Source organism: Ixodes scapularis, unplaced genomic scaffold, assembly GCF_016920785.2.
Source record: "Ixodes scapularis isolate PalLabHiFi unplaced genomic scaffold, ASM1692078v2 PGA_scaffold7__128_contigs__length_106722199, whole genome shotgun sequence".
NCBI lineage: Eukaryota > Metazoa > Arthropoda > Arachnida > Ixodida > Ixodidae > Ixodes > Ixodes scapularis.
Window position 1 is genome coordinate 23,104,205 of NW_024609882.1, and position 16,138 is coordinate 23,120,342.

Genomic DNA, 16,138 nt, shown 5'->3' on the forward strand with positions numbered 1-16,138 from the left:
TTTCCTTTCAAGAAGTAAATTATATTTGCTATATTCAATTATCCGTTGCGTTTGGTTGGGTTCCTTCCCATACTCTGCGTGGGTTGAGGACGTAATGCAAAAGATTAGTCGTAAGGGGCGTGCTTACCCAACAATACCTCCAGTTATTGTTAAGATAATAGCACCTGAACATAGCGTGTGCGATCAGACATAGAAGACGACGCGAGAATGCTCGTTACGAAATTTTAGCCACTCCCACGCTGCCTCTCGACACAAGAACCCAACAATCGCTCCCCAGTTTCTACGCCGCGCAACAATTCAGAACTTGCGCAACCCCCGTGAAAATCGCCATATCCCGCAATTAGACACTAAAAGTGTCGAGCATTAAGTGAATTTTCTCTAGTGCTCAGACGTATTATTCGGCGCACCCCGCGGGTCATCTCTTAGACACCGACGGAAAATACCGACCATGGCGGTATATGTCATGCTGAAATATCGCGTCAGATTCCGGGTAGCCAATTCCGCCCACATCATTATTTAGCCCCCCCCCCCCCCCCCCCCCTTAATTAGTTCGAATACGATAAAGTCGTCGCCTCTCAGCCCACACGGTTCGCAATGCCGACATACTTGAGTGACGTAAGGGAAGTGAAGCAGCATCGCGACCGGGCCAGGTATTAAGATATTCAGTTATTCCCCCTTGGAAGTTTCGCCTCGACCTCTGGGCTCGCCGAGCGTGACGGCTGTTGCAAGAACGTTACCCGACGCTCAAAGTCAACGCAGCAAGCAAGAAACGGGGAATACTCGAGGGGTCGTTTAGGGGCGGGACGAGTAGGTTTATTAATATTTTGTTTTTGTGCGTGTGTGTGTGTTTGGCGTTTAGATCTTCCGGGTCTAGAGAAAGTTGTTCGGGTTGTGCAAGAAGTGCGTGAACTGGTCGCGGCGAGTCGCTTCGTGACGACGACGTTACTTCCGCTTGGTGTGTGAATGAAGTTAGGAGAACGACAATAAACTAACGGAGTTTTGGTTTTTTTTTAATATTTTTCTTTTTGTGTGCGTGGGCGATGGATGTATAAATCCGCCGATCTTATGATCATGAAACTTTTGGAATGACGCTTTCTTTTGGATAATGACAAGAGAAAGCATTTTTTTCCAATTGCGAAAAGGTGTTTTCTGTTAAAGCCCCTGCCAACAATACAATTTTTTTTTTTTTTAATTTTTGGGTGGAGCTTTTTTAAACTATTTTAAAAAGTCTTCAGTGGTGAGAGATTGTAAGAACAACTTTTTGCCTTCTGTATTTAGCTCGGTGCTGCAATGTATTCATGGAATCATTCTCAGGCGTTGTATCATGATGCTGAAAGGAACATCAGTTTGCCAATGTAGAACCCTCCGCGCCAAATTCAAATCTTAAAAAAAACAAAAAAACAATTTGTGCCTGGTAAAAAAAGAAAAAAAAAAGAAACATGATCTATCTCTCTGCTTGTTCCGTTTCCACGACTTCGACGAATTTCTGTTCCAACTGGTGTATGGAGAGGAATCTACCAACTTCTGATTTTTTATCCTGTTCTAGGCACTTGCACGTTTAATATTTTTAGAAAGTTGTACACTGTTTAAGCATATGCGGAAGGATGCCAGATAGAGGTTATACAACACGACTGGCCCAGAGTTTGGAAGACTCTATAAAATTTCCCTACGGCTACTCGGCTGTTCGATAGATATTATTGTTTCTGGCCAAAATATATGTAAAAAAATACAGCTTCGGCATAAATTGGTGTTTCACGACCCTCGTAGAACATTAACCGTACTACGAGCTTCCCGTGCTCCCTTTGACTTCGTGCAAATACTCAGCCGCATTCTTTTTCTTTTTTCCCCTACAGATACCAGGATGCTGGAGGGGTGCGGGAAAGTAGTCAAGTATGCTCTCTTCGTGGCCAACTTCATCATTATGGTGAGTACCTGAAACGTTATTTGTTTTTGTTTTTAATTTTCCTTTTTTTGCTGGGATCATTTCAGTCGGGAATTTCTCAGGCCAGTGACACCTCTTTGACGCGATGAGCCGCTGCGCTAATGGTACTTCCAGTTTACTGTCATTTTTATTGCCGCTGTCGAGTCGACGACCGGAGGTTTTTATCGCTAGCGGGGTTTTACTTTATTTTTGAGCTATTACACTTTGGAGGGAAGTTACTTAAGGAGGGTGATGTGTTCAGACTTGACCGACACACGCCCTAACCTGGTCCCATGTGGCGAACCTTCCGAATCGGTGAAATACAGGGTGCTATTATGTGGGCTTTCTTTTTTAATTCCTCTTGTACCAGAAAATAACATGTCATTAAGGTAGGTAATATTTACAAAAGCAACCAATGTACAGACATTTAACTTTTTTTTTTTGTGACTAGAGAATTCTGTAGTAATTTACGGTTTTGGTTACTGAAGTACTGACCGTAAACAAGTAAACACTCAGAAAACGTGTCGTTCATAATTGCATGTTTATCATCAGGAAGGGGGCCTTTTTCACATCGCTCCTTAGAATTCATGAACCACATCGTATCACTAAAACGCCTGTGAGGACTAGTGAGGACTACAGCATAAAGTCGGAAGAAACAACTAAAAAAAACACATAATAATAGAGGCAGAAAATAAAAGGCTCGTGCAGAAAGTAAAACAAGCACGAGCTGCTCATCGAGCATGCTGAGCTTTCGTTCTTGCATTCCACTGCCTCCCCGTCGTCAGCTATGAAACAAGATAACGAAGTAACCTGCCAGGAGGCATAAACAAGACGCGAGGTGCTTGTTGCAACCGATGAGCCAGAGGCAACGTCGTCCAGGCATCTGTAGCACAAGGAACGAACACTCCGCGGACGTGACTCGTCCCCTACGTGCTCTGGTCCCGTTCTGCGCTCACGTAAACGGCCCAGTAAAGAGTCTAGATCTCGGAGAGCTTCAAAATGCTCCGCCTGCGCAACGCCTGCGCACTTGCAACCACTCTACGCTAGCACTTTCCATGGTTGGGGTTGCATCTCCTCTTAAATCTAGCCTCTCTGCGCTCTAGCCGCCCCGATGCGGCCTCCTAGCGGACGGACCGGAAAGACGTCGGTTGCGTCATGACCTTGCCTCCCGTTGGCGCAGTACCTTGACCTGTCAGGTTCCGTTTCTTTCTCTTGTGCGTTCGGCTACTTTCCTCTCTTCAGTCGCGGGGCAACATCACGACTGGTAGCGGTCCTTCTTGCTTTCACTCGAGCAGCTTTCGCCTCGCCGTGATCGCTTTGGATATTTATATTTAGACCAGTCTGGAGGGCATAGGACGAGCTTTAACAGAGAGAGCGTACTCGAACGGTTGCGTCACATTAACGCGTTTTTTTTTTTTTTTTGCAGTGGAATGACCTTTTCATAGGGATGACGGAACGTTGAGGTCGGATTTCGTGAGCGGGATTTATGACCATGGATTTGTGGACATAGTAGCGTACTCTTCTGTGGTATTGCCCGCAGAGTGGAGTGGCTCTCTGTATTCAAACGTTGAAGTTGGCAACTTTGTGCCCTTCTTCGAAGACACAAGAGCGTGCTTGTGTCGTTCGATAAATTGCACTAACCGGCTGTTCGTGTTCAGCACACACGGTGACATGAATATTCACCGGAACCGGCTCTTCTGGCGTCAGTTATTATTTTAGAAGTGGCCTATAGATGAATGATTGTTGTTTCCATTATTGCTGTATCGAAAGGCGGTAGGCGACACGTCTCGGGAGTGCATGCTTAGAAAGTGAGCTTCGTTTTAGCACAAAATATACGATCTGCAACTGTTCAGATTTCAGAGTGTAGACCTTGCGGCAATGGCAAGCTCTGGTGCCCCTTGAGTGGACAATCATACGCTCTTGTCTGAACAATATCTTTAAGTGTTTGCAATCCAAATTATCACGGTCACAAAAGGCTGCAGAGTCTTCTGTGACTGTCTACAGTCCTCGATGACCGGCTGTGGGGTGACTCCGCAGAGTCAGCTACGTTCACAGAATACCGTGCAGAGTTTTCGGTGGCTCTCCGCGCAGTCTTTTGTGACCGCCTGCCCAGCAACTTTGCAAATATTCAGCAGGGTAAGTGATAGTCACAGAAGTCTCTCAGAGTCTTCTGTGAGTCTATGACCGTCTGCAGAATGACCTCGCAAAGATTTTTTAGAGTCAGGGACGGCCACAGAAGACACTGCAGAACCTTCTGTGACCGCCTCCCGGGTGAATCTCCGGAAACACTATGTGGAGTCAGGGACGATCACAGAAGACTTTGCACACAGAGAAATAGCTCTTTGCGTGGAACTATCCTGGTTACCGGTGTCCAGCAAAAGCGATGTCCTGTCTTTCGATCACGCGACAAGGAGAAGAGGAACAAAAAATGTCGGAGCTAGCTTGCCCTTTCGAGCGACACGGCGGCGACGCTACGGCCGGGACGGGGATGAAAATGAAGAGAGCGGACATAATGAGCGGCTTCCCGGTCGAGCCAACTCGGGAAGAGCACGACGCCGTAGCCCGTATCTGGGGCTCTTGGGTGTGGCCGACCCGTGGCTCAGTCCCGGGATCCCTGGCAACGGACATTAAAAATGGAAGGACCTGCCCTCGAGTCCCGGGAAAAGTGTATGGGTGTCTCGTCCGGGGGTCTCCACGACACTACCCGTGCACTGGCATTTTTTTGTTTTTGTTTTCGAGATTCCCCGGCTTTGAGCTGCGAAGATCGCGAAGAAACGGCGATTTTAATGCGGTGTAGTTGTCGGTTTAAGTTCTTCCAATTTGAGCGGACGCTGTGGGAGTAAAGGCGAGAATATGTGTGCGGTAAACTTTCGGGGATGTGGGCCCTTTGGTATTTGTAGAAGGTCATTGAGTCGGTTGCGGTCAGCGTTGACGACGAAGAACCAATCCTTTATAATGAAAGGTCAGATAGAAAGGGTATGTTTTTGTGGCGATGAGATGCTTGCACGGGGGCTATTATGATCCTTGATTGCGCTCAATAGGCGGGTAAATAAAATGCCATCAACATTACGACATGGCAATTTTACAAAACGTTTTCTGATGTACACCCAGACATACGGTACTGCAGGCATGTGTTGCAAGCAAATAACCCGAGTACATAGTATGACGCAGTAATACAACACAGCAATACAACAGAGGGAAACAAATGATCATAATGGTTTCTTTAACGTTATCATACATTTAGGCTGAAGAGGCATGCGGTGGTTTCAACGTGATACCTTTATGAACATCTACGTCTTTTATAACTTGAGCAAATGTTTCAGCCGTTTTTCTTCTCATGCTTAGCATGCACAGTAGCCCTCTACTGCGGGTCTTCCTCATGCAGCGGAAAAAAACTTGAATTGCGAATCTCGACCGGAAGTGGAATTGCGATACCATCCGCGCAAACTCACCGCGGAGGAGACAAAGGAGGTAGCGCAACTCCCCCTTCCAGACACCAATCGTACTGCGTGCTTTTTCCGCTTGGTGTCAACGAAGCTACAAACGTGAACATTACAAGTCACTCCCTGCGTTTTTTTAAGGTGCCATTGACTACAGAGCATTGTATGTTCTTCGACTCACCGGGCCGCACTTGTTACCGTTTTCTCCACCAGGTTGGCGGGGTGGTGGTGTTCGCCGTCGGGATTTGGACGCTGGCCGACCGGTCCTTCATGGAGCGGCTCCTAGGCACGGACCTGTATGTCAGCTCTGCGTCCATCCTGATAGCCACCGGCGTGGTGGTCACCATCATCTCCTTCCTCGGCTGCTTAGGAGCCTTCAAAGAGATCAAGTGCATGCTGCTTACGGTAAGCCCTTAGCCTTTTTCCTCAGCCCTCTTTCCTCTCGTTCTATCTATGGTGGTAACTACCTTAACCCGACCATACCTTTGGGTGCTTGTAGCATTCAGAGACATAAAAATAGTGAACTTGTTCCTGGTGAAGATGTGAATAGAATTAGAGGTGTGGCGAATAGCGGTTTAAGCCCAATAGCGCAGTGTAATTCCTAGCTTCAACAATGCTAATAGAACCAGGTGTTGTAGCTTTCCCTGTCATTTTGAAGGCTATGACGATGCAGTGCTATGTTATTCGAAATGATATTGGCACATCCGTGAACGGAACCGAAGGGACCGCAACTGAAGACTTACGGATATTGCATATAGGCAAGGCAAGAAACTTGTACCACACAATTTTGTAACGCGGAAATTTAATAAGACGTTTTGGAAATCGCGAACTCAGCCAGAGTGTAGATCTAACGGTTTAGTTAAAGTGCCGAAGTCTCAGACCTTAAGGTCATTGAATAAGTACGAATAGGGTTTTGGGAAAGTGAATACGAGAAATTGGCGTTCGTGATTGACAGCTAACGCTTTTCGTCTCGTGGCAGACATTTTCTCATTAAAAGGCTTTTATTTAAATTCTTCCTATTTTTAGAATTCGATAACATTTAGCTCTAAGATACTGGAATCTTATTTGAACTCTATAGCGCTGCATCGAGAACGACTCTTAACTTTCGGCGATGCATACTTTGTTTTTGCGGTGCGAAAAACGCGGTTCCCATTTCTAAGCTAATGACGCATTTTGTCGAAAAGTAAAGGGAATAGATGCATTTTCGTTTACTAAGCGGTCGTCGTAAGGATAGAGTATATGCACCCACGTTCAGAGTTATTTTTGTAAGGACAAATGATATTGGAAGCCTTGCCACAAAGAGGAATAGAAATACGATTAGCCTGATGAAAACCAGACTAAGACTGCAGCAATAAAAAGCAAAACAAAAACACAAATGTGCTGGGGAAGTTATATGCATCGCCTCTTTGCGTGCCTAAAGAAATGCTCCCATGAGACAAGCACTGGGACACTCCGAGCCTTCTATCCAATCTTAGAAAGCCAATAACTTTCACTCAGACTGTTCTGCGTGCAGAACAGCCCAGAGCTTAAAGAACGTGGCGGTCGTATCGTTCTGACTACCTCTGTAGATTCGCCTACTATCACACTTCCAGCTACATTTGGCAGCATGAATATTTTTTTTTCGTTTGAATATTAGCTCTGATCAGAACCGCATTTCTTGGTGGACTGACGGATCAGCTGGAGTCGCGCTATTAACATATTTTTCTGGGATTACATTTAGAAAATATATACATAAGCAGTCGTCACCCTTCTCTTCCGTTCACATTAGCTATATTCGTTATTCGGGTTTGGAGAACTTACTTAACAAAGCACATCCGCGTATCTAACGCTCTTAAACCCAAAACCAAGTTAGAACGCTCTTAAACCCAAAACCAAGTTAACATCGCTGATCCAACACATTTTACCATAAAGCAAACTACGACGTATAAATGGGGGTCAAAGTTATAGTATATCTTGTGTTCTCAGTCTTATTCAGAGAAAATAGAACCATGGTCTCCTTTAACTCAAGTGCATTTCCCTTAAATGCTTTGTGACTGACCGACAAAGTAAAATTTCGTATGCTTTTAAAAGTCGCAACCAGTACATATATCTTGCGGAACTTTAAAAAAGCGGAAACGCCGACACGCTTTGCCGAACTCCCCGACGGTTTGCTCTCACGGAGAGGAAATACGCGACGAAATAGTGCAACCCCGGCCGGCGGCCTTCAGCTGCTTTTCGGGGCAAGGACACTTAGTGGTGGGAAATAATACCTCGGAAAAGGACCGAAGAAAGATATTCGATTCTAAGGCATCTTGGAAGCGACCCAAGTCAGCAAGCCCCCCCCCCCCCTCCCCCTCCAAATTGCTCCTGCATATTGATCCAGCCTGTTGATGCTTTGCCACTATGTTGTAAATGGCCGCGGGGGCTGCTGCCCGTGTTTCTTTGTTGACATGGAAACGGCTGCCGGGCATAGCGTTCTCGGGCATGCGTTTCGTTTTGGTCGCGTGCCTCTAATACTTTTCGGCACGCACTAAGATGCCGAGAAAGAAATAACGGCAAAAAGCGCGCGTTTCGTTTCGGTGTTGACGTTCAGTAGGTTGTAGTGTTCTCCGAGGGCTCGGAATCGGGGAAACCCTACATTATTCATGGCCAACATTTTTTTTTTTAGTTTTCTTTAATTTTGGAAGAAACAGTTTTATTGATTCAAATTATGCTTTAAAAAATTATTCAAAGTCCCGGAGTTTTCTTTTTTACTTCTTTTATTTTATTGGAATGTATTGAAAAACGAAAAATATTTCTGCAAAGGACTTCCGATTGCGGTGCACCGTCGATCGCAGTTTATGTTTATCCTCGTCTTTTTTATAAATAGCTTGATGCATTCACACTGTTTTCATTGTTCATTTATTTGTTTTCTAATTTGAGACAGTTTTTTTTTTTAACTGAGCGTTTTTGACAGCTCCGTCGATCTGATATGGTTGAGCCCCAGACATCTTTATGCTAATTTAAGAGAAATAATTTATCTGAAAAGCTCCGCATAGATATCGAAGTGTTTGGACCACGTTTACCTTGAAATAATGTAAACAGCGTATAACAAATGAATGTAATCCGTAACATTTTTATATCAATATATTTATTTTATATATTTATTTAGACGTACTGCAGGCCTCGAACAGGCCCCAGCTGGTGTGGGGTGCATACGAACATCAAAACTTTACGTATAAAAAACAAGAAACACATGGCGGTTGTATATTCCTTATAAAACGACATATATATATATATATATATATCTACACGCGATGAGCATAATAAACATTCTTTAATCAACGCCTAATATACAATAAAAAGTGCATGCACAAACACGTTCCTATAACAAGGCTAGGAACGTTCACGGTAATTTTCGTCCTCTGAAATCTATCTTTAGTGAGCACAGTGCTAATTATTCATTTTCTGTGGAAGGTGCTTATTATGTTCATGCAATTAGCGACAAAAAACAGTTATTAATACAATGATTGTTTTCTCTTCTACAGTTCTTCATAATACTCTTCATGATATTCATCACCATGCTCGTCGGAGGCATATTAGGATATGTCTTCAGAAATGAGGTAAGCAACACCGTTCTCACATTATCTATAGGTCGGCTAGATGGCGCAAGCTACCGCCCAATAAAAAGAGTAACCAATACCATCCATCTAACCAGGATGACTATAGATTGTTTATGCGTCGATGATATTCTCGTTGCACGCTAAGAGTATATACACCAATGTGAACATTCACATGGATTTCGCTCTAAACAATTATTCTCATTTCACTTGCAGGTTGACGATCGGATGTACCAAGAGATGGTCATGTCAATCCCCATGTACAAGAACGATTCCGTCGTCACTGACGCCTGGGATGCGGTGCAACAGCATGTAAGTTTCGAACTAGTCGCTCTATAAAGATGATTATTTTATAAGGAAAACTATATATACAAAACCTAGATTAAGAAAAAAAAAGCCTCCAAACTCGTTTTCGTCGTGTAGCCAGTATAAATAAACAGTTGCAACTTAGCAAATCACTTCACGCTCTCGGATATCTTGGACAAAATAAACGAGCAATTTGAATTTTACTATAACAACCTGATTGAGTAACAGTGTTAAACACCTAAATGTTATAGCCTGTAACTTAACAGCCCGTAATCTTTATTTACTTTTAACTCGCATTCATGCACGGAAACTTGGGTGTGAATGTCGCACTGTTCATATTTGTTTCTCTATAGGTTTGTTGAATAATTGTTATGCGGTTAGTATAATAAATCACCTTTTTTCCCCCATGGGTTCGAACGCGAACACCAAGCGCCGGCCGGACCCGGCCTTTCCGAATCCTAACGCGTTCGTCGAGTGCATTGAAGACAAAAGACAGCTTTTTGTATTCGTTGTACTGTTCAAACGCTTTCGAACACGAACGCAAAACGCCGGACTGGTTGAAGTTCCAATTCCGTACGCTGTTGGAATAGCGCTTCTTTAACCGATACGACCTGCAAGAAGCAGTGTCGTTCCTGGTGTATCTGCTTTTCACGCGTCGGAACGTTAAACGTGCCTGTGTGTTTTTTGTTTTGCGCAGTTCCAATGTTGCGGAGTGAGGATACCTCCAAGGAACGATCCGTACAAAGTGTGGGCTTTGAAGAACTCTCACTTCAACCAGAATCATCAAGTCCCGGAGTCGTGCTGCATAAAGAAAGAATGGCTGCACGCCTGCTTGAAGAGTCCTTCTGACAGAGACACTTACATGGACGTGAGTTGGCCTTTTTTTGTGGCACAAAGTTTGAAAGCGGTTTGACAACGGCGGTGGAAACGGTGCGGACAAATTCGCGACGTTGTAATCGGAGTGTGTGGAGTTTAAGTAAAAAAAACAACAGAAAAAAACATTCTTTCTCAGGTTTACAACTAACAAAAATAACCGCTCTAAAGCGTGCTCTCCAAGTTAGTGAAAAAACTGCAATTGCGCAGGCGAGCTGGTGGTAGCTGATCATGTCGTTTAACACTTGAGACTGTGGTGCAAAAAAAAGAAAACACTCTTAGTGGAACAGAAAGGAACGCCTCAAAGATGCTTGAAAAAGTAGCGTGGTTCGCCGACCACCAGCGGTGGGGTCATAGGAAAAGGGAAATAAGCCTGCTTCAGGAACTATTAGTGAAAACGAGTGTAAGTGGCGCTGGCGAGCTGTTGTTTGTTGTTTGTTTTTGAGCACCTTGTTTGTTTCTGAGCACCTTATTGTTTCTGAGCAGCTTTTTGGGCGATACCAAAATTCATACAAATGAACCAAGCGCATTCAAACTTTTCGTTAAGGTGTCTTTTAGCGGTGCTATTATCAAACTCAGATTCAATGTGTGGATTGCACAAACAGAATTTAAGTTTAAAATGTTACTTTTTGTCTTGTATACATGGTGGAAAAATGGTAAAACTGTTTGGTTAACGTGGCTTCTCACAGATGGTATCGCCTGTGCTCGGATATGTGCTGGATCTGCTTTAGGATGTTCATCTCAGACGTTTTCACGTTTTTGCTTTATTTTTTTGCCACCTGTGACTAGTAGCATCAACCAAACGGGACTACCGTTTTTCTCCCTGAGCATGGGGTGATGCAGGATTTTTGTTAGGCCTTCTTTGCTTTTTCAAAACCTACACCCATGAAATTTGAGTGCGATAAGTTCACGATCTCGAGACACCTTTGTGGAAAATGTAATTGTATTGAATTGATTGGTTTATTTATACATATTTTGCACCCGAATAGCGCTCGAAAACACCCTGTAGATATTTGTGTGTTTCGTTTAGGCTAAAGCTTTCCCCTTGACGGTCAATGGTTATCTGAGAGAATTTTTGGCGTATTTCAGTTAAGAATAGCTCATTTGGGAATCTTCATTACTGTAAGATATATCTGATGTCTATTCTTTGTTTTTCGAAATTATAGTGCATCTTAGTGACCTGTACAAACCATTAGTTTAATCTAGGCTTTCTTAATGGATCTGATCTAGCCAAGTGAACGACCTCGTGCTATAATCTTTAGTTTCGTAAAATTGAATTGCCACCACATATAGTTACGGCAAATCAAATTTTTTTTTTGGCTGTTCTGTTGCGTACAGTCGAATAAACTGTAGGTTCACACAGGATTGACTTGAACACGCGCTGAATATATAGATATAATTGTGAAGCGAACCGATGGAGGTAAACCAAGAATAGCGCAAGCCCATGCAATACACAAAATTTATGTGAGGCCGCACTTTTCCAGAAAACAAAACTACATCTTGCCAATAAGAACACCTTCTTAGTTGACGAGTTACGCGATGTCGTAATAACAAAACCAGCTTTTGTAATTGTGCTTTCATATTTCGGTGTCAATTTAGGCACATTAACGCGTGTCGGCGTGCTAATTTGGGGGGTTTGGATGGAGATGGGAGCTAACCGTATTAAATGGTGGAATGCTTTTTCCTATATTGTTTCGTTATTGCTCTTCGATTTCTAAGGAACATGTCTATTTTTGCCCTTCAGAGCTGTCACGAGAAAGTTCGAGATTTTGTCAAGGGACATGCTGTCATTGTAGGTGGAATAGGCATCGGCATCTCCTGTCTGTTGGTAAGTCATAACTCTTCGATATTACCTTATTGCTGGATTTATCAGAGCTTTGTTTGTTTCCCGGAAACTTGCTAAAGATTCGTGGTTTGATCTGGATGAATTTCAAAGTTTTAAACTGCAGGGTGTTCCCCCTGTAGTGTCCCACCTGAAGTGTACTCCCTGTTGCCCATACGTGACGTAACGCGAATATGTCTTCTGCGCATGCGCAATGCTCACACCTGGTGTGGGCAGACGCCGACGTGTTTGTAAAGCAGGGTGCCGATTTATCGCTCAAGCACGCAGACATATTTCGAAATTACGCCCGCCATAGGCGAAATGCAAGAAGTGGACGTCCCCCGCTCAATAAACCCATTAAAACTGCAGAAATACTATGGTGCCTGGAGTGCGTCTCCGACTGGTGTGTTTAGCGTCCATTCGTGCCCATGTATCAAAAGCGCTCCCCGCCTGCACCGTGAACTGAAAGTTCACGGTGCAGGCATTACGATGTGCTTTACGTTCACTTTCAAAATCTGCTCCGTCATGATTTTTTCGGTTATTGCTGCCTGCAAAACTACAAAGGGGTTTTACCTGATCCGGCTGAGTTTTGGTGGCATTCACCCCGTACTTTGAAACAAGGTCTTTACATCCTGCTCTCTGTTTTGTTTCGTTTCCTCAGGTCGTCGGGATGGTGCTCTCGTGTGCCATGTTCCTCATGATTCGCTGAAGCAGAAGCGGTCGACACCCCTGACGTCATATCCGACTGCGATCCGGTGCCTACTCCCCGCTACAATGCGCACGCGTGTGCCTCTCTCCTTCCGCAACCAAAGGTGCCAATGACGCCCCAGTCGCTTGGCGTTGTTGACTTTTTACGTCGCTTTCAAGTTTCGTTTCATCGCTCCTACGTTCGACGCCTCGAAGAGAAGGGACTGCGCGGACATTTTTGTTTTTTGTGACTACGTTTCTCGCCAAGAAGCAAGGAAAGAAAAAAATCAAGCAACGTCCTTCGAGGTGCCTACCTGAGTTGTGAAAAAGGAAAGCCTTCAGTGGACATCGCGCGGACATTTCTTATCTCCTGGGTTCTTCATCTTTCAAGATGGTCTTCTCCGAGATTGGTGCGCGTTGTTTCATGTTGTTATTCGGAAATCGGCGTGAATGTTGTCATTTGTTGATCTACAAGATGAGTGTGGAAAAAGCTCAGAAACATTTCTCGTTTAGTTGTTTTTTTTTTTTTTTTCTTACGTGCTTATGTCATTGCGTTGTCGAGTTTCTTTTAGCAATTGTTGGCGTTGTGAAAATGGAGTCCACGTTCGCTCCCATGGCGTCTTGTAATTTATTAACTTATGTACAGTGTTTTAGCCCTTATCTAGTATAATTTATAATAAACTAGACGGTCCGCATATCGACTTTGGTAACCCCTACCAGTGCATTTAGTGGCAGTCTCTCCACAATCCTGCCAGAGAGAAGATTGTAAACACGTAAAGAAAGTATAGTTCAGGCATTCTCTTTTTCAGAACTAAGTATCGCTAAAAAAAACCGAGACACCGACGTTCATCGAGATATTCAAGCAAAAACAAACACCTCACAACTACAACACAGGAACAAGAAAAACAAAAATGCAATATAATTTAAAGAAAACAACAACAACAAAAACAAACATACGACTTCAAGAAGTTGTATTGTTGTATTGGATGGCAAACGGTGATTGTTACTCCTCGGTAACGCTGGGAGCGGCTTTACGCCGGAATACACTCTAGAATTCCATGGAGCCATTTTTAGTGATTCCCGCCATTTACTCTTGGTACTGACACTGCGGAATAATGTGTATTATAGGCCGTAATGATGTTTTGAGACCAACAGGATTTTGTTTCTCATCTAGTCTCGCTTGTGTAAATCGCCTAAAAGTATGTTTGTGGTGCGGTTGTGATCGTCGATTCTTTAAACACCTTGCTCTATGAATTTGTCGGTCGGGATATATTGCTAGGTAGGATTTAGTTCACTCGTTGTGTTTTGTCGTGTTCGTGTTGATTTTATTTTTGGTTGGCTTCTCGTCTTAGCTCTCTCTGTTTGGGCTCATGGTAGGAGTTCACCTGCGCGTATCACACTGACACTCCACACGTATTCAACTATTGCGTCCACGTCACACGCCTTCTACTGTACCTTAAAATCAATGTGCACGCGAACGTATTTTTTTCTAGTGCAGCTAGCGCTTCTCAAAGTAGAAAAAAAAGAAAGAAAGAAATGAAACAGCTGCCTTTGAACAGTATGGGACCAAGATAGTTGAAATATAGCCACTTCTGCCCAGTCGTTAGGATCCGATGGTTCCTAGCACAGCCATTGCTTCTACTACCCAAATTATTCAAGATTTTTAGGCACGTGAAAATAACCCGGGAGTACGTTGAGTAGGTGCCATGACACGACTTTAGGTATTCACGTTGCAGCTTTTTCCACTGCACCAGCACACACAGGAACATTCCGGGAAAGACATCACAGAAGACGTCATTTCAAACTGTCATAGTGTGCCGTCAATATTGTCCGGTTAAAAATTGTCGTTGCGAGAAAAGTTAACAAAAAACAAGGAAGTGCCTGCGTAAAAAATAAATAAATAACTGGCGTGCCTTGTTAATTTTGACGGTCAACGAGAAAAGTAGAAGGCCGGATGGAGACATTGCCTTCACGCACGGACCATTTATTCTAAAAATGCGTTTCGCTTTGCAGACAAATGTAGTCTGATCATATACTTTGTGGGAAGTAGTAAGGCATCAGGTGAGAGGTTGACGTCATGAAGGTACACGAGCGCACATATATCTCCTTAATTTGTTAGATCTATATATATATAACGCGCAGTATATTTCTCTCAGATGTATAAGCGCGAATACAGAACGAAATCCAGTTAATCCTATTCACCCTTACCTGCACTTAGTTGAACCTTAAATATACGGACATAGCGCATCGAAGCGAAGTCACGCGTGAGTTCTGAGTGGATAGTGTCGCGAAACGAGACGGCAACTCTCGCCTAATCGCGTTTGGAACGAACTGATGGCCGCCATGTTAGGCTTGGCGTTGGCGAATGCCGTTTCAGACTTGAGTGGTCGTCCTCTGTTTGGTGCGTTCCCTGCACCACAACTGATTTGAAACTTCAACGTTTGCAGCAATGTTGTATGCAGCCTATATCTCCGACTGGTACTACTTGAACTCCCATGTGATGTCAATCCCAGTGTTGTTGTTTTTTCTGTGCCGTTTCAATACAGTGGTGCGTTGCATGTACATAGTTGCGTTACCGACGCAGTTTTTTTTTACTTAATTGTTGTGGCTTTTGTCGTCGTCAGTGCATCGTAGTGTTGTGTGGTACTTAATGTTGAGCTCACGGGACGAGTTTTCTTTGAAGCAACAAGGACTTGGTTCCCAAGTTTGTGTTTAGCGTGCGTGATTTTTCTACTCGCGTCTCTGTGTTGTCGTTGTTTGTTATTTGGGCAATGCAAACATACCTGCGCGCATAAAAACTCTGGCGACCAAGTACAAAAAATAAAGAAAGTGCATGGAGCTAGCCATGTCTCGTTAAACCAATGTGCTGATCGCTGTTGTACATTTAGAGGGACCGATCCACCGTCGAGCTAATGGTTTTCGTTTCATACACAATGTTCTTTTGTTTTGTGGAAACTGCAGGCAGTTACAAGCCATGGCGTTACTGGATATGAAATGTTTACATTTGAATATTAAAATATACAATCCCGCTTCTTAGTCCCCAAGTGTGTGTACTATAGCCGAGTTGTTCCCCATCTTCTTCACTTTGTTTATGCTAAAAAAAAATGTGCGAGATACCACGAGCACTGGTCAAACAAAATTTCGGTGTGCTTCTCGAAATCACCCGTTTGATCGACATTTTGTCTGTTTGTCTGAGAGTACTTGTTCTCACAGTGTCCTTCGCAGTATTTATTTCAAGAAAAAATAAAGTCCCGCTGACCAATTATGCTCTCGAATGAACTGTATGTGTTTTGACTCCAGCATCCAACTCCCCAACTGAACCGAAAAGACAAAAAAAGGCTCTAATTTACGTTGTGAACACTCAAAGACAGCCTCGTCGTCTTTGTCTGTTTGCTGTCATCGGTACAACAAGTCACGCACCGAGTGTGTTCAGGTAAGGACGGTCATCGGTGTGTCATGCCATTTCTTGTTTTCAATGAAATTTTCATATAAAGTAGCAAAAAACATGTCG

General features: G+C 43.7%; 1 protein-coding gene across 3 annotated transcripts in view; it reads left to right on the plus strand.

The window, feature by feature from the left end:
• LOC8031751 (CD151 antigen) overlaps positions 1–15,902 on the plus strand; it is a 127,930-nt gene extending 112,028 nt beyond the window's left edge. For all 3 annotated transcript variants that reach the window (XM_029973627.4, XM_040505104.2, XM_029973626.4), the window contains 7 exons: positions 1,854–1,924; positions 5,575–5,766; positions 8,868–8,942; positions 9,156–9,251; positions 9,943–10,113; positions 11,863–11,946; positions 12,602–15,902. In XM_029973627.4, coding sequence (XP_029829487.1) covers positions 1,854–1,924; positions 5,575–5,766; positions 8,868–8,942; positions 9,156–9,251; positions 9,943–10,113; positions 11,863–11,946; positions 12,602–12,649 — 737 coding nt within the window. In that variant the 3' untranslated portion in view covers positions 12,650–15,902. The remainder of the gene's footprint in view (positions 1–1,853; positions 1,925–5,574; positions 5,767–8,867; positions 8,943–9,155; positions 9,252–9,942; positions 10,114–11,862; positions 11,947–12,601) is intronic.
• Positions 15,903–16,138: the final 236 nt, after the last annotated feature.